Source organism: Eretmochelys imbricata, chromosome 1 (genome assembly GCF_965152235.1).
Source record: "Eretmochelys imbricata isolate rEreImb1 chromosome 1, rEreImb1.hap1, whole genome shotgun sequence".
In the NCBI taxonomy this organism is placed as follows: domain Eukaryota; kingdom Metazoa; phylum Chordata; order Testudines; family Cheloniidae; genus Eretmochelys; species Eretmochelys imbricata.
Genome location: NC_135572.1, coordinates 162,106,033 through 162,130,708, shown reverse-complemented (window position 1 = coordinate 162,130,708; position 24,676 = coordinate 162,106,033). Strand labels below are relative to the sequence as shown.

Sequence of the window (24,676 nt, the reverse complement as noted above, 5' to 3'; positions counted from 1 at the left end):
CCTGATCATGTTCCTATTAAAATAAATGCCAACATGCCTGCGACTTCAATAAGAGCAGGTTTGGGCCCTACAATCAGTACATAGTTGTTACTGATAATTACATCTCGCATAATATTCACATATTTATTGCACTTGTCTGCTAAGACAGTATCAAATATGAGAAATTCTAAAGCAGAAAGTCTTCAGCTTAAGGCAAGTTCTGTCACTGTTTGACCTTTTCCAACACTACATATATCTGTTGGTTTCTGTCAGAGATACTGATGTAGGGTGGAAAAGAAACAATGAATTTCTCCTAAATAACGTACATGTAAAGTTACTTTTTGGAAGGCGCATATACTATATAACTTGCAAAGAAAGGGCTCTGTTCTTCCTTATATGTGACTAACCCATGCAGGGGAGAAGAAAATCTATGAGTTCTAATGATTTACAGATAGTGTTTCTTCTGAATTCTTCCATTGTGGTAGAGGATGGGTGTGAGTGTGGTTTTCCTCTCCCCCAGTAGAAGAAGCTAGTGTTTTGACCACTTTTTCTTTGTGGATCTCATGGCATCCACTGGTGATAAGGGGCTTGCACTATGTTCTCCTGCAAGTTGGGATGGGGAGAATCCAGAGAAGTCCAACTGTGGCCTGCTTCCTCCAACTTCGTGGAGCTAGAATCCCAGATAGTCCCCATGAAGGAGCTTTCTTGCAGTAGAAAGGGAAAGGGACCATACCACAGAGGCAAAGGTCCTCCCACCCATGACTCCTCTCTGCATGCAGTCATAGAAGAGAAAATAGGACCCAAAACCTTAAAAAACAAACTTTAGAAGGAATACTCAAATCACTTTTGAAACATTTCAACCACTCAGTAAGTATTAACCTATTTTTTCTGCAGAGTCTACAGTGCTTCTGCTCTATATCTCTGTTTGATTTATTGGTAGAGCTAAGGATTTTACATTGATCCAAACTCTTGTTACTTTTCTTCCTTTGAGTGAGCAATATCAAAAATAGGCCTATTGTAGGCAGATTTTCAAATTTGGGTGCCTAAGTTTAAAACACCCAAATCCTTATTTTAATTCTCAGACCAGTCCTTTGATATCCAAGTACCAGTTTCAGACACCAAATAATAGTTTGAATACCCAAATGCAGAATTCTGTGGCATAACATAGGTGCTCAAGTTTGAATTCCATTTCCAGAGGAGATACACCTGACATGAATTGGGCCCCCATGCTGGAAAGTAAGCAGGTGCTTACCTTTTGATTGAGGAGCAGGGTGACTATGACTTGTCCATGCTGACCTTCTGGCTTGTTCATATGATAAATCTGTAGAGATAAATAAACTGTCTCAAATATATACGGCATAAAGTGTGACACATTCTTAGTGGCTAAATCACTGGACCTGGGAAGGTTACTGAAATGAGAAGGATCCCCATTGCCAAGCCCCTGGTCCTTTTAGTCATCTCTCACCCTGACAGTTGCACCCTGGCCTCCCTAACTACCTGCCTCTTTCCTTTCTCCTCTGCCGTCTACTCAACACACCACTGCAAAAAAAATCTTCACCCTCCCCCACTGCTGTGGTAATGTCTCTTCTCTGGCTTCTTGTCTCCTTCCACCTCACATTCAAATTTATTGTCCTCAGGTTCAAGCATCTCCACAACTCTGCTCTTGCCTTTAATCTCCCCGTATCCCCCCCCCAATCCCCCCCCCAACACAATTCCACTGGGATGTAGGCGGGGGGACTGAGCAGGCACTTTGACAGCTCACACTAGAGCCTGGCTGACTGGAGTGGGTCCGAGGATCGATGGAGGTTGGAGGCAGGAGTAAGTGTTAGTTACTTGGGTAAGATCTCCCATCACAGTGCGTCAGATGAAAGTCTCTTCTACCATTCATTGTTTTAAGAAAATGGACTTTGGTCTTTTTACTGCCTTGTTAGTCTGCTGCTGTCACTCCTCGAGATGTGGAAGGCTTGAGAGCTACATATGGTCCCATCCAGTGGGGATATTAGTGGGGACAGTATAGCACTGGTTTTGTTATTATGATGTTCCACTAAGTTACTACTAAGACTTTTGATAAACTTCATTTTCTTTTATTTAATGTTATGTAACTTTTTAATAAATAAATTATTTATTCTTATTAATCACAGAGCATTTGGAAGGATTTGCTTTGTAGCTGAGGCAATCACTAGTCCTGATATCCTTTGAACCCAGTGAGGCTGTACTAAATATCCTGTACCTCTGCTATACCCTACATCTCTGCCCTTGTCTGCTACTTTTCACTTTGCATGCGCCCTTTACTCTGTTAACTCCGCTGCTTTCATTTGCCTTTTGTTCTCCCACCTATGACTCCTTCTTTTATTCTTACACTTGATACAGCCTCTCTCACTCTCCTTTTTCAGAACCATTCACAAAACCCACCTCTTTCTGGCTAACAGTTAGCTGATGGCTTATACTTCAGCATTCCTCATTGCCATTCCCATAAAAACAATTTCAAATAGTTGCTAAAAGAAACTGAAACACCCTACAAGTTAACATGACAATGACAGCTCATGTGTCTGTAACCCTCAGAGTGCAATGCCACCCAACCGCTTCAGAGGGTGGGAAACAATGAGCCGGCAGTGATTGGGACAGCCCCAGTTGAACAGGGGTGGAGAACACACAGTGAGGGGACACAGGAGTGTCCAGCCACTCATTAGCTAGCTTGGGGATGAAGGGAGTGGTCCCTCGTCCTCCCCTTTCTTTAATTTCAACCTTAGTCTGGGCCGTGTGGAGCCTCTTTTTGCACTGCTCCAGTAGCTATAATATACACAATATACTAATTTTGGGCCTCCTTTGAGATCTCAAGAAAGGGAATAAAATACACCTGTTGCCAAATCAGTGCTGTATTAAGGGAGAAGCATAGACTCCTTTGAATGGATGGTAGATTCTTAATAGTGTCTTAGCTTTCTTTTAGAAAGGTTGTTTGACAGTCTTTAAAAATGAAATCAGGTAGGAAGTTGTGAACCCAGTTGAGAAGGCAGTTTGACTGAGTGTGGCTTTTGTATATCTGCCCATTTTCAGACACTACTGGAGAGAGAATGGAATGGAAACAAAGTGTAATGTGTAATTCACAACCAAATTGCCTTTAATTTATTTAGTCTGTTTGGCTTGCGTGTATAACTGGCATTGCCATCACTGTGGTCTGATGGAATCTTACACTCTCAAAATTTCGTTTTTGCTGGAATACACACTTTTTGTTCTGTATTATATTTTAAGTAACTGTGCCTTTTTATCCTTGATTTTTCTACTTTTATACCACATTCTTCTCTTGTGGAAACATGGAGAATTGGACAAAATAGCGCTAACTGTATAGGTATTTATCCCTGATCTGAGTAACTGTTAACGGTACTATTATAATTATTTATTATAGTATAGTCGCACCCAGAAGCCCCAATCAAATTGGGATCCAGTTGTGCTCAGTACCATTAAAGCATATAGTTAGAGATAGTCTTCTCACTGGAGAACTTACCATCTAAAAGGAAAACGAAGACAGACGAAGGGTCAAATTGTGTGCTGTGTGCAGCTTCTACTGCACACAGCAGAAACAGAGGGGGTGCTGTCAAGGAGCTGATCCCGATCCTCTGCCCAACTCTGGATGAAAATTAGAACAGCCTGGGGGCTACTCTAAACAAGCACTAGGTGGCTATGGTCCACAATGGATCATAAGCCAGCTGAGGACTGTCAGAGTGCATGGTAGGAGGTGCACAAGCTGGCTACGCTGCACCTGATGAAAACCCTTCCAGGCTGTGGTATTCCCAGCTTGGGGGTTGTGACCAGTGTGTGCAACACCTTGAGCTGGGCCAAGAATCTAGCCCAAAGGGAGGAGGAGTAGGACACAATATACAAGCAAAGGGAAGAAAGGGTGATGTCAGGTGCACAAGTCGGTAATTCCAATTTTTCCTAACCCTTCACTCTCCCACAAAGGTAGAAAAGAACAACTGATGATACTGATACTGATGAGATATGTGCCTGTCACCAGCCAGTCTGCACTCCTTCCCATTCTTCATTTGTTTTTTTGAGAGGGATGGGAAGGGGGGCTCAGATTATAAACTCTTGTGTAACTGTATATTAAGGGCAGTTGCATGGCACTTGTGCATTTGCATACTAGTGCTAGTTGTTAGGATTTTATTTTTAGAATACCACATACCTGAAATTCATTAAGAAGTATAAATTTAGTACTGTGAGAAAACTCTTGAGTCAAGAGGCAAAACACATCATCATACAGTTGTGTGACTACACCCTCTTTTAAAGGAAAGATCCAGCTCTCAGCCCTACTTGAAACAGCATCAAAATTAAGACTTCATTCTTAGTTCAGGATCTGGGAGTTTATTTGGACAATGATTTGTATTTTGTTAAACATATTGCTATCATAGATAAGCAGGTCTGTTTTTACTCATGAGAAATTGGTACAATATGTCCTTATCTAGAACAGATCTTGTAATTCACTCTCATTTCATGAGACATTTAGGTAATCCCATATTAGTCCTTCCTGAGCTACTACAGTGTATCACTTTTAACTTGCAAAAAATTCCTGGTATTCTATTGTCAGGACAGCTGAAGAAATATGACTTTGCCTTTCTAATTCTTCAGGAACCTCACTCACTTCCTATTATCCATTATATTCATTTAACAATGGTAATTGTTTAATTTTGATTCACTCTCTGGAATTGCTTCTCTAGAATTGCTTCCCAATGTTTGGCTAATGCATTTTTACTTTAGCATCCTCTATGCCTCTTTTTCCTTTTACTTGTAATCAATGACTGCCTCAAGGACAATCATAGCTACTCCTGTTATTAGCAAAAGAGCATTTAGTTATGGAATAGCTTCCCTGTAAAAGTTAGGCTGTGTCAATTCTAGTTGAGATTTGGACCTTGTCTGAAAACTAGAGTTGTCAGGAATTTTCTGCTGAAAGAAAACTAAGAAACTAAGAAAACACCTGTACCCAGGAACCCTTGTACCCAGATTTTACTTAATTGTTTTTATTTTCTGTTGGGAAAATCAAAATTAAATCTTACATTTTAGGTCAGCTGGACCCAGACTGAAATATTTTGGTTGGTTGAACTGACCCAAAACATTTCATTTTGAATCAGTTCAACATTATACTGCATCTCCCTTTGGTGCTGCATAGCCTCATGGGAGCTTTAGTTCTCTCCTGGACACCCTGGCTAGAAGCAATGTGGTTTCCCTTCTGACCAAACCTTGAGGTGTATCATGGGAGGAGGGGGTCACATGACAGTGGGCATAATAAAATTTTATTGTACAACTCTTGTATGTGTTGTTTCAGGGATCATATTAATGTATTTGATCATATTTTAAACATACCTTTATCAAAATTCTTGATTCACAGAATGAACAACAAATAGCTAATAAAAATAGAGATAGAAAGGCAATACATATATAAGAAATTACTTTAATTTTATGTAAGGAAATTATATTTGATTCTTCTGTTTTAAAAAAAAAAAGATGAATGAACCATCCAGAGGAGTATGCGCTAAGGATAGGTACATAGGAATTGTCATACTGGAAAAGTCCTGTGTTCCATCTAGTCTGCTATCCTGTTTCCAACTATTCAGAGGAAGATTGAAGACTCCACACAGTAAGCAGATTTGGGGTAATCTTCCTCCGAGAGATAGGATTAGTTATTGAGAGCTCTGAAGGATCAGGTTTCATATCTGATATAAATTTGTGTTGGTAATTACTACTCCAACTGAATATTCTTGTTATGCATATAAATGTCCAATCTCTCTTTGGATCTTGCTAAGCTCTGCACTTCAACAACATCCCATGACAATGAGGTCCAAAGTCTACTTATGTGTTGTGTGAAAAAGTATTTCCTTTTATCAGTTTTGAATTTGCTTCCTCTTGATTTCATTGAATGTCCTCTCATTCTTGTATTGAGACACACGGAAAATAGAAGTTTTCCCAATCCACCTTTTCTAAGCCTCTCATTATTTTGTAATAATTTTATCATGTACCTCTCATTGGTCATCTCTTATCTAAGGTAAAAAAAATCCCTGATTTTCCAATTGCTCACCAGAGGAGAGCTTTTCCAGGGTTTTAATCATTCTCATCACTTCTCTCTGAATGCCCTCTAATTCTGCAAATATAATTCTGGAGATGGGGTGACGAGTACTGAACACAACATTCCAAATGAGGCTGCACGTTGATTTATATAGTGGCACAATAATCTTTTCCATATCATTCTCCACCCTGTTCCTTATGCAGCTTAACATTTTGTTAGTTTTTTTGACAGCAGTTGTACACTGAGCAGAGGTCTCCATTGAGCAGTCCATAGTGATGCCCAGGTCCCTTTTCCTGAATTAATAAGGTTAATTTAGAACTCAGTAAGGTATAGGAATAGTTCAAAATTTCCCCTCCAATTTGCATTATATTGCATTTATCAACATTCACTTTCATCAGCCATTGTATTGCCCATTCACTTAGCTTGGTTAATTCCCACTGAAGTTCCTCACAGTTCTCTCTGGATTTAACTAATCTAAATAATTTTGTGCCATTTGCAAATTTTGCTTCTTCACTTTTGTCACAGATTTTGTCACCATCCTTTTCCAGATCATTAAACATCAGTCATCCTAACTGTACTGTGAGGTGCCTACTGTTAACCTCTTGTCACGATAAGAGTTGATTATTTGTTCCTATTTTTAGTATTACGTCTTAGCCAGTTTTTGATCCCTGACAATATTTTGCCACTCATCCCATTACTACTCAATTTCTTTAGTAACCTCTTCTGATGCGCTTTGTCAAAGTCCTTTTGAAAGTCTAAATAAATTATGTCAACTGGTTCTTCAATGTCTAATACTTTATTGATATGTTCAAAGAAGTCTAATAGAACAGCGAGGCATGATTTTCCTTGCAGAAATTGTGCCGGTTAGACCCTATGATATTATGAACTTCTAGGAAAAACCTTCTAGAAAAACCTAGAAGATCATAATATAATAGGGTCTAATGGGCACAATTTCTGCAAGGAAAATCATGCCTTGCTGTTTTATTAGACTTATTGAACATATCAATAAAGTATTAGATATAGAAGAACCAGTTGTTGTTCAAATTTTAAACTGTCATTTCAACCAGTGCAAGATGTAGTGGTGATTAATTTCCTGGATTACTATCTAGAGCATTTTTAAAATATACATACACCATTTGCTATCCTGCAATCCTCTGGTGTACTAGCTGTTTTAGTGAGAGATTGCATATCTTTACTAGCAGCTCAGTCACTTCAATTTTAAGTCTCTTCAGTACTCCTGGATATATACCACCTGAACCTGGTGACGTATTGCTTTTTAATCACTTTCTTCTGTTGCCTCAATCCCTGCTAGTACGTCCTCTTTATTATTGGAAAAGCAAAGGTCCAGGCTAGGTATCTTCCCAACATCCTCAGAGGTGAAGAAATCCTCTAGCTTCTCAGCATTGTTCTTTTCTTCCTTCACTGTTCCCTTTATCCCTGGTGATCTAGCGGACCCACATAACCTGTCATTGGCTTACCACTTCTGATATACTTAAAGAATCTCTTGTTGTTTGTTTTTATGCTTTTATACCCTTGCATCTAGTTATTTTGTCTCAAAAATAAACAGTAAACACAGAGAGAAGAAACAAATAATAATACTAATACCACACTCTTATATAGCACTTACTCCAGTAGATCTCAAAGCACTTTACAAAGCAGCTCAGTATCATTATCCTCATTTTACAGATGGGAAAACTGAGGCACAGACAGGTGAAGTGACTTGCCCACGATCACTCAGCAGGCCAATGGAAAGTGCTGGGAATAGAACCTAGGTCTCCTGAGTCCCAGCCCACTGCTCTATCCACTAGGCCACACTGCCTCAAAAACAGATGGCTATGGAAAAACAGACTCATTAAGCTGCTCTTCCATCCCACTTCATCCCACACAGGGGACCATATATACCTATAGATATATATTCAACATTTATATACTGTGCTATTTTATAGGAGTCTCTGAAAGAGAAAGAGAGAGGGATAGTGAGAGTGAGCAAGATTGCATCACATAGTAAGATCATCATTCATACCTGGCCTGGTTGTAATTCTTTGTGTCACTTCTGGATAAACTGAAGTATTTGGGAAAATAAAAGCTGCACCTCCTGCAGGAAAAAGTGGAGACAAAACACATAAGGACTGTTTTTTCCACAGTCAGTGCTGTCACTGGTAACTCTATTTCAGCCAGTCAATGTATTTGAATGAAGCATATGAATAAATGTTTTGTCACCCAGGAGTGAGGTTTATAGGGCCCGATTCTAGTCTCCTTTACATCAGTGTAAATCCATTCAAATTAGTGGAGATACCCCAGTGTAAACCAAGGTAAGTAAGAAGAGAATTAAGTCCATATTTTTTTAAATTTAGAAAAACTGGCCCCAGATTTCAGCAGGTTTCATAGCTGTTGTGAAGTGCAATTTATTTTGCCTTATCTTAATTTAGTGTGTACATCTCCCTAACCTGTGCATATTTTCAGCAGATAACCTAGGGCCTGATCCAAAGCCCATGGAAGTAAATAGGACTCTTTTCATTTACTTCCATAGGCTTTGGATCAGTCTCCCAGAGAATTAATTCTTGGTGTATAGTGAAACATTGTAAAAATAACCAGTTTGATGCAGAAAACGATGTCTGACTATTTCAGGAATTTAAATAGCTCTAACCATGCTAACAGATTTATAGTTATCATGGTTGGAAATCTGAAAGAAATCTAAGGGGATTATGTGACTTTTAAAAGAAGTTGGACACTAATCCCCTCAGGCTCCTTTGAAGTTCCCATCCCACATTTTTATACAAACAGAACCAAACCGAACAAATATTATTATTTCTTTTTCTTTCATACTGTATGATATTGCGGACATAAATGCCGTCTGTGTAGCTGCAGTGTATCAATAATCCCAGTGAAGTAAATGCAGATTATTTTGTTTTGGGCAGAGAAACTAAGAAATCTCAACACCATTGCAATTACACAGGAAAAGGTAACAGGGATTCATTGAGAAACTACTGGATAACTGTGCGGGGAAGTTCACTGCTAAATTAGGATTGTGACTTATAGAGATGGAAAAGACCCTCAAATCCATCTACTTTTAAAATGAAATTTAAGGGCTGTTCCAAAGTCCATTGCAGTGAATGGAGAGGCTCCCACTGACTTGAATGGACTTTGGATCAAACCTAGCAGCCCTCGATAGAGGATATATTGGATATGAAACATTTGATCTTAGCAAAGAGCATTTAATGTTTGAGTAACTATGCTGTAAGTTTTCAGGGAAACAGTGCTAATTATGACAGTGAAAGAAAATTTGCAGAATATTTCACATTCTTTTTTGATATTAGCTTTTCCATTTCTTAAATAGTTGTTATTTCTGGTCACTGTAGGTAACTAATACCCTCAGGCATGATAACGTGATGTTCAAAACTTGTATTTAATCAAATTATAATATATAGCATTCCATGTCACCCTCTGTTATGCAACTGCTAGAACAAAACAAAACTTCCACTGATTTTTTTCATAAATATTTTGAGTGAAATTTTGTAACATCATAGAATTTTGCAGAAGAAATATACTTTTAAGGAGTGTTTCATATTCATCTCCTACTTGTCCAGGGTGGCTCATAGGAGGGTAAGTAGTAACTTTTTTTTTTTTAATTTTAAATAAGATCAAACTTTGCTGAGACTTGGTGAGAAGCCCCATATTATAGACAATGTATGTGATGGAGGGTTATGTGCGTATCTATAAAGCATTGTACAGAGAGAAGAATCAGCACTTAGTAGGACTTCAGCACAGAACAAGACTCAGGGAAGCAGCATGAAAACCTGGGGACAGAAAGCAGTCCATAAAATACATTTTCTCCCTACCCCCTGACTTTCAAAAGGCCCAAGCATAGTAGTAGTAGAGGATAATGGCCTAGCATGGTAAAAAGGGATTTTTGCTTTAAAAAAAATCCCACACATCTTTTACATTTTGTGAGGTTATAACACCCTTTTTAATTTAGCATGTTGCATTTTATTATTGGTACAATCTAAATTAAAAAATTAAAACTGGAAATACTCCATCAGCAAAATAGTCAGTATTGTCTTCTAAAATGGGGAAAAGTAAAATCCCTGCTTATCCAGTTCTTTTTGTGATAAAATAGTATTTAAATAGGGTTACCATATTTGAACATTCAAAAAAGAGGACACTCCACGGGGTGCGTGTGGGGGGGGGGTGTTTGCTTGCGCCTCCCCCAGCCCTGCCCCAACTCCACCCCTTCCCGCCCCCATTCCAACCCCTTCCCCAAAGTCCCCGCCCCAACTCCACCCCCTCCCTGCTCCATTGGACCCCTTCCCCAAATCCCCGCCCCGGTCCTGAGTGCACCGCGTTCCCCCTCCACCCCACTCCCTCCCAGCTGCGCGAAACAGCTGTGTTGCGGCGAAAGCACTGGGAGCTAGGGGGAAAAAGCGGGCACTCTCTCGAGTGATCAACATTCACTCTCTTTCTCAAATGATCAACATTCACTCTCTTTCTTGAATGATCAACTCTTCTTTGGGGAAAAATAATAATGGCAAAATCCCGGATGTTTTTAGATATTTAAAAATTCCTCCCGGACGACAATTTAAGAACCAAAAAGCAGGACATGTCCGGGAAAATACAGACGTATGGTAACCCTAATTTAAATATGTGATACAATATACTGCATGGGAGAAATAAACCAGACTTAGGCACCAACACTGCAAGCTGATCTGTACAGGTGGACTCCTGAGCCAGTACAGTGCTCCATTGACTTTAGTGGGGCTCCATGCAGGCAAAAGGATCCACCTGTGTGGATCTGATAGGATAGGATCAGAGCCTTAGAGACTAAGTGCAATTTGTTGCATGTGGGTGGACCCTTGCACCTCTGTGAGTACAAGAGTTAAATTCCACACAGGGATCCAATTGTAGAATCTGGTCCTAAATGATCTCGCCTCTGTTCAGTATGTGTGTAGAAAACTCCCATAATTGCTAATATGAATTTTACACAAATATCAGGGGAGAATACACTGTCTCCCTGGTGATTTACCATTTCCATTTTTTAGCATGCAACTCAAACAGGAATCCCTGTGTTTTTAGAAGATGACCTATAGGAATGGGAGCGATGCCAGCATTACCTGTGTTTCTAGCATGCATTAACCGTGGAGAGTTTTGTAAGGCCTTATCAACATCATCTGAAGTCAAATGTGGAAGAGGAGCTACAAAACAAAACAAAAAGCAACACCAAAATGAAAAAAAATTGAGAATTATCTTCTAAAGACATTTTTCCCCTGATAGGATTGTTTTAAAGCAAGTCTAGTAACAATCAGTTTAGTTCTGCTATTTGTGGGGGAGGTGTGTGTGTGTTAAAGCTTAAACTAGGGTATTCATTTAAATAATATTATTAATACATAATATTTCAGTCTGATTGTGTGTGTATGTGTATGTAAAAGACTGCACCACACTGGTGTTGCAATGTTTGTTTGTTTTTAAAACAATATTCACTAATTTTAATGTTTTAAATTATGCAAATTATGCCAAAACTACAGCCTTCAAATCAGTAATTCACTGTTCCCTTCTTCCCCCTTAGAATGTTAGTCATCTGCTACAAATCCTTTGGTTTCAGATTTAGGAGATTCTGTTCTCTTCTCCATGAATGTACATAACTCCTATTAATTTAAATGAGAGCTACATACACCTATGCAGAGTAGAACAGATGATATATGTTCATAGAATCATGCCTGGAATTTTCTTTATAAATCAATGTTTTTACTCTCATTTAGGGTTCTCAAACCTAAAATGGAAAGAAGAGTACGTGACCAGAAAAAACATCATCACCAAAAGTCCCTTTGATTTTCTTCCTACAGTATTGTGGATGAACAGGCTGGGTTTCAAATTAATTTTTGCTTAATATGGACATTTGGAGATATTCTTAAGATAATTTCTGAAAGTAGTCACAATGAGCCTGATCTAAGGCCCACTCCAGTCAATGGATGTCTTTCCATCAACTTAAATAAGCTTTGGATCAGGCCCTACATAATATTTTCGGAAGCAGTAATATTCGAGATAGGGAGATTTGAAATCCCAAATTGAAAAGGTACTACAACTGGAAATGCTGTTGATAGATTTGTTCTAACCATCATAAAGAATGTAAATTGTCTTACTCTCTCTGAGGTAGTGTAGATGTGAGAGGAGGATATCTGCATTATAGCTTGGGGTGAGTCTCTGGAAGTCATCTTTGGTCATTTTACACAGTTCCTTCCCATCAATGTTCTGGAACAACAAGATGTCAACGTCTGGAAGACCATATTCCTTCACAGCCCATTCCAACCACTGACGTACATGGTCTGTACTCCATAACGTAGGATCTGAATGGTTTCACAAAGCATAAAATTAGAATCATAGAAGATTAGGGTTGGAAGAGACCTCAGGAGGTCATCTAGTCCAATCCCCTGCTCAAAGCAGGACCAACTCCAACTAAATCATCCCAGCCAGGGTTTTGTCAAGCTGGGCCTTAAAAACCTCTTAAGGATGGAGGTTTTACCACCTCCCTAGGTAACCCATTCCAGTGCTTTACCACCCTCCTAGTTGAATAGTGTTTCCTAATATCCAACCTAGACTTCCCCCACTGCAACTTGAGACCATTGCTCCTAGTTATGTCATCTGCCACCATTGAGTACAGCCTAGCTCCATCCTCTTTGGAACCCCCATTCAGATAGTTGAAAGCTGCTATCAAATCACCCCTCACTTTTCTCTTCTGCAGAATAAATAAGCCCAGTTCGCTCAGCCTCTCCTCGTAAGTCATGTGCCCCAGCCCCCTAATAATTTCCGTTGCCCTCTGCTGGACTCTCTCCAATTTGTCCACATCCTTTCTGTAGTTGGGGGCTCAAAACTGGATGCAATACTCCAGATGTGGCCTCACCAGTGCCAAATAAAGGGAAATAATTACTTCCCTCGATCTGCTGGCAATGCTCCTATTAATGGAGCCCAATATGCCGTTAGCCTTCTTGGCAACAAGGGCACACTGTTGACTGATATCCAGTTTCTCATCCACTGTAATCCCCAGGTCCTTTTCTGCAGAACTGCCGCTTAGCCAGTTGGTCCACAGCCTGTAGCAGTGCATGGGATTCTTCCATCCTAAGTGCATGACTCTGCACTTGTCCTTGTTGAACCTCATCAGATGTCTTTTGGCCCAATCCTCCAATTTGTCTAGGTCACTCTGGACCCTATCCCTACCCTCCAGCATATCTACCTCTCCCCACAGTTTAGTGTCATCCACGAACTTGCTGAGGGTGCAATCCATCTCATCATCCAGATCATTAATGAAGATGTTAAACAAAACTGGCCCCAAGACCGACCCCTGGGGCACGCCACCATTGGGACCAATACTAAATTAACAAAGTACATTATTGTCAAACTGGACGATGATAATCCATGATGCACTAACTTCAGTGTAGTTATACAAAAAATTAATTTGGCCTATTGGGGGAAAGAAGACCTGAGAAAAAATGACTGTCCAAAGTACGGTGGTGAGGTGGGACTGCTGTTTATTATTTATTACATACTTATTTTACTGTTAACTTGTCCTCCCACATCACTGATCTTCACCTGTTATGCCTCATCATTATCCTACACTATTGTTCACATAGTGATGTGAACCCCTGTCCATATGCAGAGGACCACTGGGTACAGGTGTTTGTATTTGCAGCACCTGTTGCAGGACAGAAGCCAGTAACTACCATTTTCAAAGGTTTCTGGTGAAGTTCATACTGCTTACTCAAGCAAAATGCTCAGTGAAGTCAAGAACAGTTTTTTCTAAGGAAAGACTGAGTAAGGACTTTAGAATTTGGCCTGTTATTTAATAAGTTAGCATAGATTCAGTTAGATAGAGCATTCTTTTCCTAACCTTAAAAATACAAAGTGAACAGGAGAAGAAAACATGCACTCACTGGTTGCTCAACCCTTACTCGAATGATCTAGAGCCTGAGCTTTTTCCAAAATGTATCCATTTTCAGCATTTATAAGATATTGTGACATGCAGGATAAGAGTGCTCTTGAAATCAGCAAATTTTTTCATGACAAAGATCTGAGTAATGTCTTCCCGAATATTTTCATTGCATTGAGACTGTATTTGAATGTACCCATTGCCAGCTGTGAAGCAGAGTAATTGTTCTCTAAGCTTTGTCTGAATGAAAAGTTGTCTTTGGTGAGCTATGGTAGAAACAAAATTTAATGCTTTTGCAATCATGCCAGCTGAATGGGATTTACTTCATTTACTGACATTTGAGGATTCAAAACTGAATTTGAATCACGTAAAGCTCACAAGATGCCAGTTTAAACCTACAGCAATTCATTTGACGCTTAAAGTTTTCTATTTTTATGTTTATCCAGGCAGTATGTAACCTGTTCATTGTCTTCAATTTTCTTTTCATGTTTATTCAGTAATATACATGACTTGTTGATTGCCATAAGCTGGGTACACTTTTGTTTTCATTAATACAGGGTTCACGAAAACAGGGCTTCAGAAAAACATTAGCCCTGGGCCTGCAATCTCATTAATCTGGCCCTGTCCTAGAATGTTGTGATGTACTGCTGTATGCTAATAACCAGATCCTGTCTTGCACTTTAGACGGCGTAGCTCATGAAAGCTTATGGTCTAATAAATTTGTTAGTCTCTAAGGTGCCACAAGTACTCCTTTTATTTTTGTGGATACAGACTAACACGGCTGCTATTCTGAAACCTGTCTTGCACTAGTTTTTGTTAATTATATCAGATACTGACAAATCTGGCTGTGCGGAAAAAATGAACTGGTCCAAATCTTTGCCCATTCCTCCAAATCTTTGCCCATTCCTCTCCTGACCCGTCCCCTCCATTTTTTTTTTTTTTTTTAAGAGCTGAGCAAAATTTGTGGACAAAAGTTGTTTCACCAAAAACTGCAAATGCATGTTTACTGAAACATTTTGCAAATTTGTGTTGAATTCGCCAAATTGCTTCAGTTGAAAAAAACCCTCAAAAAATAAAATTCCCCCAAAAAGTCAAAATATTGAAACACTTTGACTTTGTGATTTGAGAAACTTCTTATTTTGACTGTTACTTTAATTAGATCTATATAATTTTAAAAAGTTTAAAAAATCAAGATAAAGAAAAAACATGTTGCTTTGGGGTGAACAAAATATTTAGTATGAACCAGAATTAAATTCTTTCAACTTTTCTGATTCCCCCAAAATTTTCTAAAACTTTTGGTTTGAGTTGCCACAAAATGATTTTTTCCTCCAATTTTTCATTTCATCCACTGAACAAAAAAAATCAGTTACTTACACAGTTCTAACCCCTACCTCCAACTCTACCACCACTCTTCCCTCTGAATTCCCTCCTTCCATTACCATCCCACAGAATCCTATGCACGTAGCCCTTGACCTCTCTCCTCATTATTTATTTGTATAATAATAGTGTCTAGAGGCCTCTACCAATATTAGGTCCCATCAAGCCATGCACTCTACGTACAGATAGTAAGAGACAGCTCTTGCCTTGAAGATCTTATATTTAAACAGACAAAAGATCATATAAAATACATTATTCCCAAAGATTGGGAACTGAGAAGAAAGAGATTATGTGACTTGCCCAAGGTCACACATTAATCCCATGGTAGAGCTGGGAATTGAACTTTGATCTTCTGTATGCCTGTGCAGTAAGTGTCTTAACCTCAAAACCTCCCTTTCTCTCCTAATCAATCTTAACCCATTCTGCTCCCCAAAACCATTCTCAAAGGTCTATGGTGCTCCTCAAAGTCTTTCAGACTACGTGCACCTGCTCACTTCAACTTCCATGCATCCTGGGCTTCCCGTTTAGTTAGGCTACATCCATTTTAAGCCTTTGAAGGTCTGAAACCCTTAGCTCTCGGGAACTTTAGAGACTCTTCCTATATTTTGAAGCAGCCCGAGACAGAATGATCTGATTACTGGGAAGTGTGAGGCAGCCCACAGCCTAGTGGGCATGGATGATAGTCTGAGGGACCTTGATGATCTTCATGGATAGTGGGTCTGGTTACTGAGGGAGGAAAGGGTGCGTGGGTGGTGTGGGGAGCTAGAACTAGTGTTCATGATGAGAGGATCAGTAGTTGCCCAGTCCTGACTGGGATAACACAAGAAGTCCATCAGTTAAATTCAGTTTAAACTGAAGTGAACATCCAAACCTTCAGAGGTTTGCCAACCATTTTATTATATGTACAAATTTTTGAAATGCTTCTTATTTTTGGTGATGAATTTGAATAGGAGTTCTGAACTCTTGTCATTAGCTTAACTGTGAGTTATAAATCCTGTGTTCTGATTTTCCTAAGCTTTGCCACATCATCGTGTACACTGCACTTGTGGAAGAGAAATGAAAACACCTCTAGCTGTCTGACGGATGAGCTTCACCCAAGTATTTTTTGTACAGCTTACAAAATAACTGGCTGTAACTATGATCATCTTGCTCCCTAGCTCACATTTAGATTCATCTCAAGGGAGATGCTAAAAGGAAAGACATCTTTATCACCTTTACAAGCCTATGGTAATTAAAAGATCAGAAAAGTCAAGAGCTACCATTGAGAGAAGTGTTCATTTTGCAAAGTTACATATGAATGCTATCATGTTCAGTGCTGCTTGTTTCCAATTTTGCAGAAGACTTTATCACAGAAAGAATCTCTTTGCTACAGTTCAGAAAAAGCCCTGTCTAAATACATGTGGAGGATTGTGCAATGTGTGTGTGTATATATATATATGTGTGTGTGTGTGTATATGTTGCTTGACAAATAACTGATGTAATTACAGCTTGCAAAATTAGCCACAGCTAGTACTCTTGCAGACCTTAGCAACTGAATAACTGTAAAAACATTATGCAATGTAGTAGCAGCAGGAATGTTTCATACAAAGTCATTTCTGCAGATCAATAACTAATAGCAAATTATACTCTTCTGTCTACGTGATGCAGATGTCCTGTGTATATATTTACATTGTAACATGATTGTCTGTTGTTTTGAGTTTGGGCGTGTGCATGCTGATCATTCTGTAATATGAAGCATATTCCCAGCACTTGAGGTACCCAAAGAAGACAGGGCACAAAGTAGTGAATGCCTCCCTGTCCAATTACCTTTTGAATTCCATAATAAAGGTTGCTACCAGCTACTGAATGTAATAGCCATGCCATTGTCTTGCAGGGAGTTGTTAGTTTGCTTATTAAAATTTATTACACTGCTCAAACACAGAGAATAATCTAGACAAATGGATTCTTATACATTGTTTAATTTCGCAAATTGGGCCTCTTTTTATTATGCTTAGGACCAGACTGCCTCTGTCACTTGCAGGGGGGCGGAATTGTGCAAGGAACATTTCCTCCTCTTGTGTACTCTGCACAAGAATCAGTGACAGTTGTAGCCTCTATGGTTGGGAGAGAGCAAGGGGCTGCTAGGGAAAGCACCCCAGGCAGGAGGCATCTGAAACCTCCAAAATGCGGGCAGCATTGGCTGATGAGGTGGCTTTATTGTTATATTTCTCAACTCATTCTTCATAACAATTCTGGGAGTTTAGTAGTCTTTCTTCCTAATCTCTCTTATCAGACTGTCTTTGTCTTTTACATGAAGCATATCTAGTTTAATAAAAAAAAACTTGGGTTATCTTTCAATCTTATCAGGTTAACAGATTTCCTAGTAATATCAGTAACAGATTTTGCTACTTAAAATGTGTGTGTGGGGTCTTTTAAAGCTTCTAACCTGCTGGAACAATCACTCTTCGTTCATTAGTTGTCATGTTTGGTGGTGGAACATGTTTCTCTTCCATATAGCTTCCATAGTTCATCCCGACATTGTCTGAGCCACTGACCATCTTCCCTCCTTTTGCCACACTGCAGTCATCAGGGGAATTCCTAGAAAAACAATCAGAATTTGCCTACATTATTATAACACCGTCACTAATATTTTTATTAGTATTCGAATTGCATATGAGAGAGAGAGACTTTATTGTAAGGGCTGAGCAGTCATCTGGGAAGACCCCGCTTCTGGTCCATTAATTGATTTTGCTCTGAAAATATGATTGACTTAAATGAAACTACACCAGTTTACACCAGCTGAGGATCTGGCCCTATATTTGCAAACATACTATGGCCAGTAATTAATTTATTTTAAGAGGTGAGGCCTGAGGATTTAGACTGGACTGTTACAGGCAGTGACCCTGCTTCTCTCTCTAAATATAAGATATAGAGAACATGGCAAAATACACAGATATACTTAAAGCCAGAGTTATTACTCAGCTTTGGAGAACTTTCTACCTCCATGGTTGCCATTGTTTCACTAGGTATGTGCTCAGTGCCATTAGATGTATATCATGTAGTGCAATGCAGACACTTCTATGTATGCCCATATAAAAGGGGCTTTTGCCAAAGCCATGATTCAAAATACCACATGCATGACTGGGAAAGACTTTCAGCTCCTGCCTAACACAGTCTCCATGGTACTGTAGTCAAGCAGTGGACGTCTGCAGAGGATCTGCAACCAGACACCTTTTTACTTTTGGCTTTGCTTTCTGAATAGAGCCTTTAGAGTTTAACGTTCCATAGGGGGTTCCTTAATGGCCTTTTAATGGCATCACAATTTTCTTCCCGCCAGACACAGGCATATTTGACCCTTAATTTAATGTCTTCAATGTGTTTCATCATATAGACAAATATTGCTTCAAAAAATCAAAAGAAAGAGCATAACCACAGGGGAATATCTTTAAATGTAAAGAGGGTGGGTTTTTTAAAGTTATACAGTACTAATATCTTAAGCATTCATTTAATTCTGCTATTGCAATAATGCATCTGTGCTGTGGATGTATGTAATAGGCAGCAGGTCAGGTTGATTAGAGAGACATTCTGTTTACATGAAAATTACACTCTTAAAAGATTTTCTTTTCCTGGACATTTTAACCCCATAAATATAGTTGCACCTCAATCCTGGCTTCTCCGAAACCCGATCAGTTTACATTCCACAGAACCTACAGTGTCCTCCGTGTATTAAATCATGGGGGTCCATTTCAGGATAGGGCAAAGTGGTCCTGTGATATGGTCCATGTGTTTTAGCATGGTCCCTTCAATCTAGCCATGGATACTGTGTGCCCTCCCCAATTCGGATTATTTATGCTCCTGGTACAAGCAATTTGCATGGGTGTCAATGCAGAAGATCACACATGACCAGATTATGCACGCTTTCACACCTCTACTTTGCATTTGTATGGGGACAAAAGTTGGAAGAGGACCCACAATTTGGCCCAGAGTCTATACACCATATGTAGGAGAATGAGTTAAATGGGATAGTTCCTAAAGATTATCTTCATGTGTACCGCTATATGAAAGTATAATTTTCAATTAAGGATTCATTTAAAAAATGCTGATATTTTAAATTTTCAAATATCAATTAATATCTAAATAAAAGTCCAACTATGAGGTCCCAGTTCAGCAAGTTGCTTAAGCACATGCCTCACTTTTCGCTCAGGGGTTCTCAAATGGAGGATCATGACCTCTCAGGGGGTCACAAGATGGTTATGTGGGGATTGCGAGTGGTCAGTTCTGTGCGGTTGATGGTCCACAGCCCCCATTCAATTAAATTAAATTACCCCTCCTCATTTTTAATGTAGAAGGATGGGGGGGGTCATACTCAGAGGTGTGCTATGTGAAATGGTCACCAATACAAAAATTTCGAAAACCACCGGGCTCATAAATAGTCCCACTGAAGGCAATGTTAGGCATGTGCTTAAGTTCCTTGCTGAACTGGAGCCAGTATCACCAAACTGTTTCAGTGGGTATGAAAAAAAGTTTTGTGCTGAACTAATTTAATGCTTGGTGGACCTATTGTTTTGCCATTACTGTGCTGTGGCTATGTCATTACAATATACAGTCTACAGCATACAATTCAGCAAGAGAGAAACTTCTTGAGATAAGGCTTTTGCTTTTGCTACTTTTGTTCCATTCAGTTTGGAGCTCTTTTAGGCTGGTCCTGGACAGGAAATTAGGCCATAAAAAGCACAGATTAGGCATTCAACACACTTCTCAAAGCAACTTTTGTGGCAGATATTTTACCCTATGTCTAAATTTCACAACCAAACTATTAATATAGGTTATCTATATGTACTTTATAATAATCTCATGTGTGCATTTCAATAATACCTAGCAATTATATAGCATTTTCCACCATAAATTTGACAGAATTTAACCAAGAATGATTTATACAAGAGGAGAGGAGGTAGAAAGAAGTTATAGCCCAAATTTTCAAAGTGTCCACAAGTTATTGGTGTTTCCATTTTTATTTTATATTAAATTGCATTTGTGCAGTACTTGAATATGGCATTTGATTTTCCAAGATGCTGAGTACCCACATATCCAGTTGAGGTCAACTGCTATTGTGGGTTCTTGCATCTCTGAAAATCAGGCCCTCACATACATGTCTCAGATTGCGGTTTCCCATAATGAGATACACTTTTGAAAATTTTGGCTAAAGTGACTTGCCCAAGGTTATATACTGCCAGGAAAACTCTTCCAGTCCTCCTGACTTCCAGTCCCATTTTGTATCCATTGGAACATATTGTCTTCCAGATCCCAGAATGTGATTTCAGTAGATCTTGGGTGAATTCTGTAGCTGTTTCTTATTTAATAGAGAAACAGCGCAATAATCTGAGCCTTAGATAGAGGACATTGCTTTAGCTGAACCTCCTATTTTTTGATAGATGCACATGCCATGCAGTAGAGTGCTAGGTTCCCGCAACCACTATGCCAGGCCATGGGCCTGAATAACAGCTATGTGTATGGATGTTGGAGGTTCACAGCAGCTCCTCACCCAGGCCTCAGGTTGGGTGATGGTGGATTTTACCACCGCCCATACACAGTCAGAATACTTGGGCATTTTTTAAGAGAGTAAATTTCTCCCCCATGCACACCTCAAAATATAAATTGAATTAATTACTGCAGCCTGTTAAACCTTATTTCTACTACACAGAGGCAAACAGACCAAAAAAAAAAAAAAATCCCAGACATAGTTACATGTTGTGAGAAAGTTTCTTAGAAAATCTTTTTGTGGCTGAAATGTTGGCTTTTTCTGTTTACCGATAACAAATAGAAATGGCACCTGTGTATAAATGAGATTGCACACTTAACTACATTTATAGTCAGAAACACAGGCCAAATTCTGCCCTTAGTCATCGCTGTGACCCTATTGAAGTCAATGGCATTACATGGATGTCAGTGAGGGCAGTTTGGCCTGTTCATTGATTTTTTGTATGATGAGATTATTTTCAATGGTTTTGTGAAACAGACTACAAGCCACATCCTCTGGTCTAATTTGCAAAGTTACTTAATTTTCTTTTTCTATAAAAAGAACTTGGAATGCAAAGGGATTTAAGCAGATTGTTGTATCTATAAAATACATCAGTTTTAGCCTGCACCATTTCCAAAGGCAATCATGCCTTAAAAAACTATTGTAAACACTAAACAATAAATGATGTGAAAGATCAAGTAGTAGCAAAAGGCTTTTGGCAGACTGACAGGACTGCTCGGGTGGTTCTCTGATCTGACTATAAACAGAGCGGGGGGCAAGGGGGAAGATCACAATTTAAGTTAACATATTTCATTAAAATCCAGAAGCAGATGGTCAAGAGTTCGGTCCCTTACTCTACTGGATAAATGACCGAAGCCCCCATTCAGAAAAGCATTTAAACCCAGGCTTACCTTCCAGCAAGTACCAACAAAGCTAAAGGGACTACCCAAGTCCTTAAAGTTAAGCACATTCTTTACTGCTTTACTGAACCAGACCTAATTCAGCAAATTAAATTGACTTTCATAATATGAAGAGTAGACCTGAAAACATAAGCAGGGTAGCCACCAGAAGAAAATATTTTTACTACACAGAACAACAAGAGAGGGATTGTCTTTAAAAGGTTTTTTTTTAGGACATTTTGTAAGTCTGCTTTATTTCTGAATCATCAGGGGACTGAGGGCAATGGAAAGTTGCCTTCAGAAAGTGTGCCCAAGTACAAATGGTGCAGCTTTGCAGTGATTCATTGTGAACTGCAGGCTTGAACTGAAACCTGAGATGTTTTTCTTCACAGCTGCATGTTATTTTTACCCTTTAAATATACTTTGTTACACCTGGAATTTACAAAAGCCCCAAAAAGGCTACAATCGTAACAATACTAACCAAGAACAGTTAGCAGAGCTCTTAGTGTTTTGTTAGGTACTGAGCTAATTCAATTCTTAAGTTCTGCTAAATGTTTGTTTTGAAAAAATTTCTCCATAGGCTTTTGGAACTGGGACTATTCCCTTTATTTAGGAACATTTAAAATCAAGATGATTTTATTGGGGAGATTTAGAGCCCATTCCTGCTCTCATTGAAGCCAGTGGGAGTTTTGCCATTCATAGATTCTGATGGAAGCAGGATTGAGTCCATAAATAAATATATGAAGTACAATTTTTATTCTTCATTATTCAAGGAAATATTTATTTGTGACATAAAATACCTATATTGTGTGCAAATGCAAGAGATGACAAATGAAATATAATGTATGTAATTTTGATTATAAACCCATCTCCTTGTAGCATTCTGATGATTTGAAAAAACAACCACCTATCTTTCATTTCCCAGAGGGAAAAAATAAAACCAACTGTATTATGGAAATATCTGTATAGTGCTTGGTTTGATTAATTTAATAACAGCCTGGATTATTCCCTCCCCTGGCTATTTGCATGGGAGGGAAAGTCTCACGAGAGTAGAATTCTGAGAATCTCCTTGCAGAGCTTTCTGTCAGAACATCTCATGTGCTGGGAAGCAGGGGGTTTCTCTTCCCTACATTCTATGGCATGAACCATGGTTCCATCCCAATGTTTACAGATCCCCAGGCTGCATTACTCGCTCTGCTCCCAGCTCACCCTTCCCCCTCCAAAACCAGGCCCACCTAATTCCTGCTGCAGACTCACATAGTCCACACTCCCTCTTTAGGCTGTCCCAACACCTCAGAGAGCCTTCCACAGGCCTCCTGTCCCACAGAAGGCAGGGGCCATCCACGCAAAGAAGTATCCCTCAGAAAGGCAGGGCCAATAAAAGTCAATTATATTTGACCAAAATTACACCATTTGAAGATCAAACTATATTTAGTTTGTTCCAAGCTATACTCAGTTTATTCCCCTCTCTCTGGACAAACGTAAATTCTACTGCGTAGAGGTGCTCAACATTTTTTCAGACAAAAGCATTTTCTTTGAAAAATGGCCTTTTTACAAAGCAATTGTTCCCTACCAGAGTTGATTTTTTGACACTTTTCCCAAAATTTTTCACAACATTTTTAATCAATATTTTTCATTGCAACAGTTATGTAAATTACATGGCCAGTTATGTGTCTAAATCTCACACACATGCATTACTGTGGAAACGTCCACGTCAGCTGCGAATTGCCTTAGCAGATACATTTGAAAAACACTGCTGGGTACCAACACTGCTTGGGACACCAGGAGCAATCAGGGAACCAAAGCTATTCCCATACTGCCAAAATCTTGCAGAAAGGGTGGAGAAACAGCTAGAAACTTTGCAGACCCCAGAGGCTGGCTCCATTGGCATTAACTACAATTCCTTTGCATGTGAACTGAGACTATGAAGCCAGACTTCAGTAATGATATCAGAAGATCAAACTAGTTGACACAGTACAATTAATGCCATCTATGTTCTTTCCCATGTCAAGCATAACTGAAGTTATGGCTAATTGGTGTTATATGCGCATAGGTAGGCAAATACTGTGGTTCTTATTCAATTCTTACTTGAGCAAATTCCCACTGAAGTTTGCTGGGTGTGAGCTGCATTTGGCCCATTGAAAGAACACACTCCTATTTTTGCATAGCCTCTTTCTTACAAAAGCTTCATGCCGTTCTTTACACATGATTATAATATAACACAGACATGAAAATACCAAAAAATGCATGTAGGTTATAATATGTCCTACCAAGCACTCTGAGCCCATCCTGTTCCCACTGAAGTTGATGGGGTTTATGCCACTGAATTTAACAAGAACAGGTTTGCGCCTTGTATAAAAGTGCTTTAAAAATTTTTCCCTCCTCCATACCTTACTAAACAATTTCCCAGGAAACATCCTTCATGGTAGTTCCCCTGCTGGCACTTTTCAGTGCCCATGGAAAAGAATACCATTAATGGATTCATCCACTATTTACCATTAACTTAGTATTATTCCTCTAAAATGACAACTCTTGGCTCTGCACACTCTCTGGCCAATGCCCTTTGCAGGTGAGCATTTCATACAACTATGCTTGTACACTTTGATTCACTGTGTGTTTGTTTTTTGCTAACCAGGACAAGTCTATCCATTTTTGGAGCGTATCCCAAATAAGAACATGGAACCCAGGGTGTTGTTATAACTGGGTCAAATCAAAGCCTTCTGTTATTTCATATAGCAAAAGGATAAAGCAAACTCCACATATCAACACATACAACCTCATTGACATTCTGCAGGCAAAACAAAAGATGCTAATTTACCAAGATGTATATGCAGCAGCCATACATTTTCAATCAAACAATAACTTTTTACTAATTGACACAATCTCCCCTCCTCCACCCCTGCCTTTTTCTGGCTATCTCACAATCCACAGCTGCTTCAAGCCTTAAGGCCATC

The 24,676-nt window shown here is 39.2% G+C and overlaps 1 protein-coding gene across 1 annotated transcript in view; it reads right to left on the bottom strand.

Moving 5' to 3' along the window:
- ERG (ETS transcription factor ERG) overlaps window positions 1-24,676 on the bottom strand; it is a 75,217-nt gene that overhangs the window by 10,198 nt on the left and 40,343 nt on the right. The window contains exons 3-7 of the mRNA XM_077807243.1: window positions 17,752-17,903; window positions 12,169-12,372; window positions 11,143-11,223; window positions 8,058-8,129; window positions 1,232-1,300 (exon numbers count right to left, since the gene is read on the bottom strand). Of these exons, the coding sequence (XP_077663369.1) occupies window positions 1,232-1,300; window positions 8,058-8,129; window positions 11,143-11,223; window positions 12,169-12,372; window positions 17,752-17,903 (578 nt within the window). The remainder of the gene's footprint in view (window positions 1-1,231; window positions 1,301-8,057; window positions 8,130-11,142; window positions 11,224-12,168; window positions 12,373-17,751; window positions 17,904-24,676) is intronic.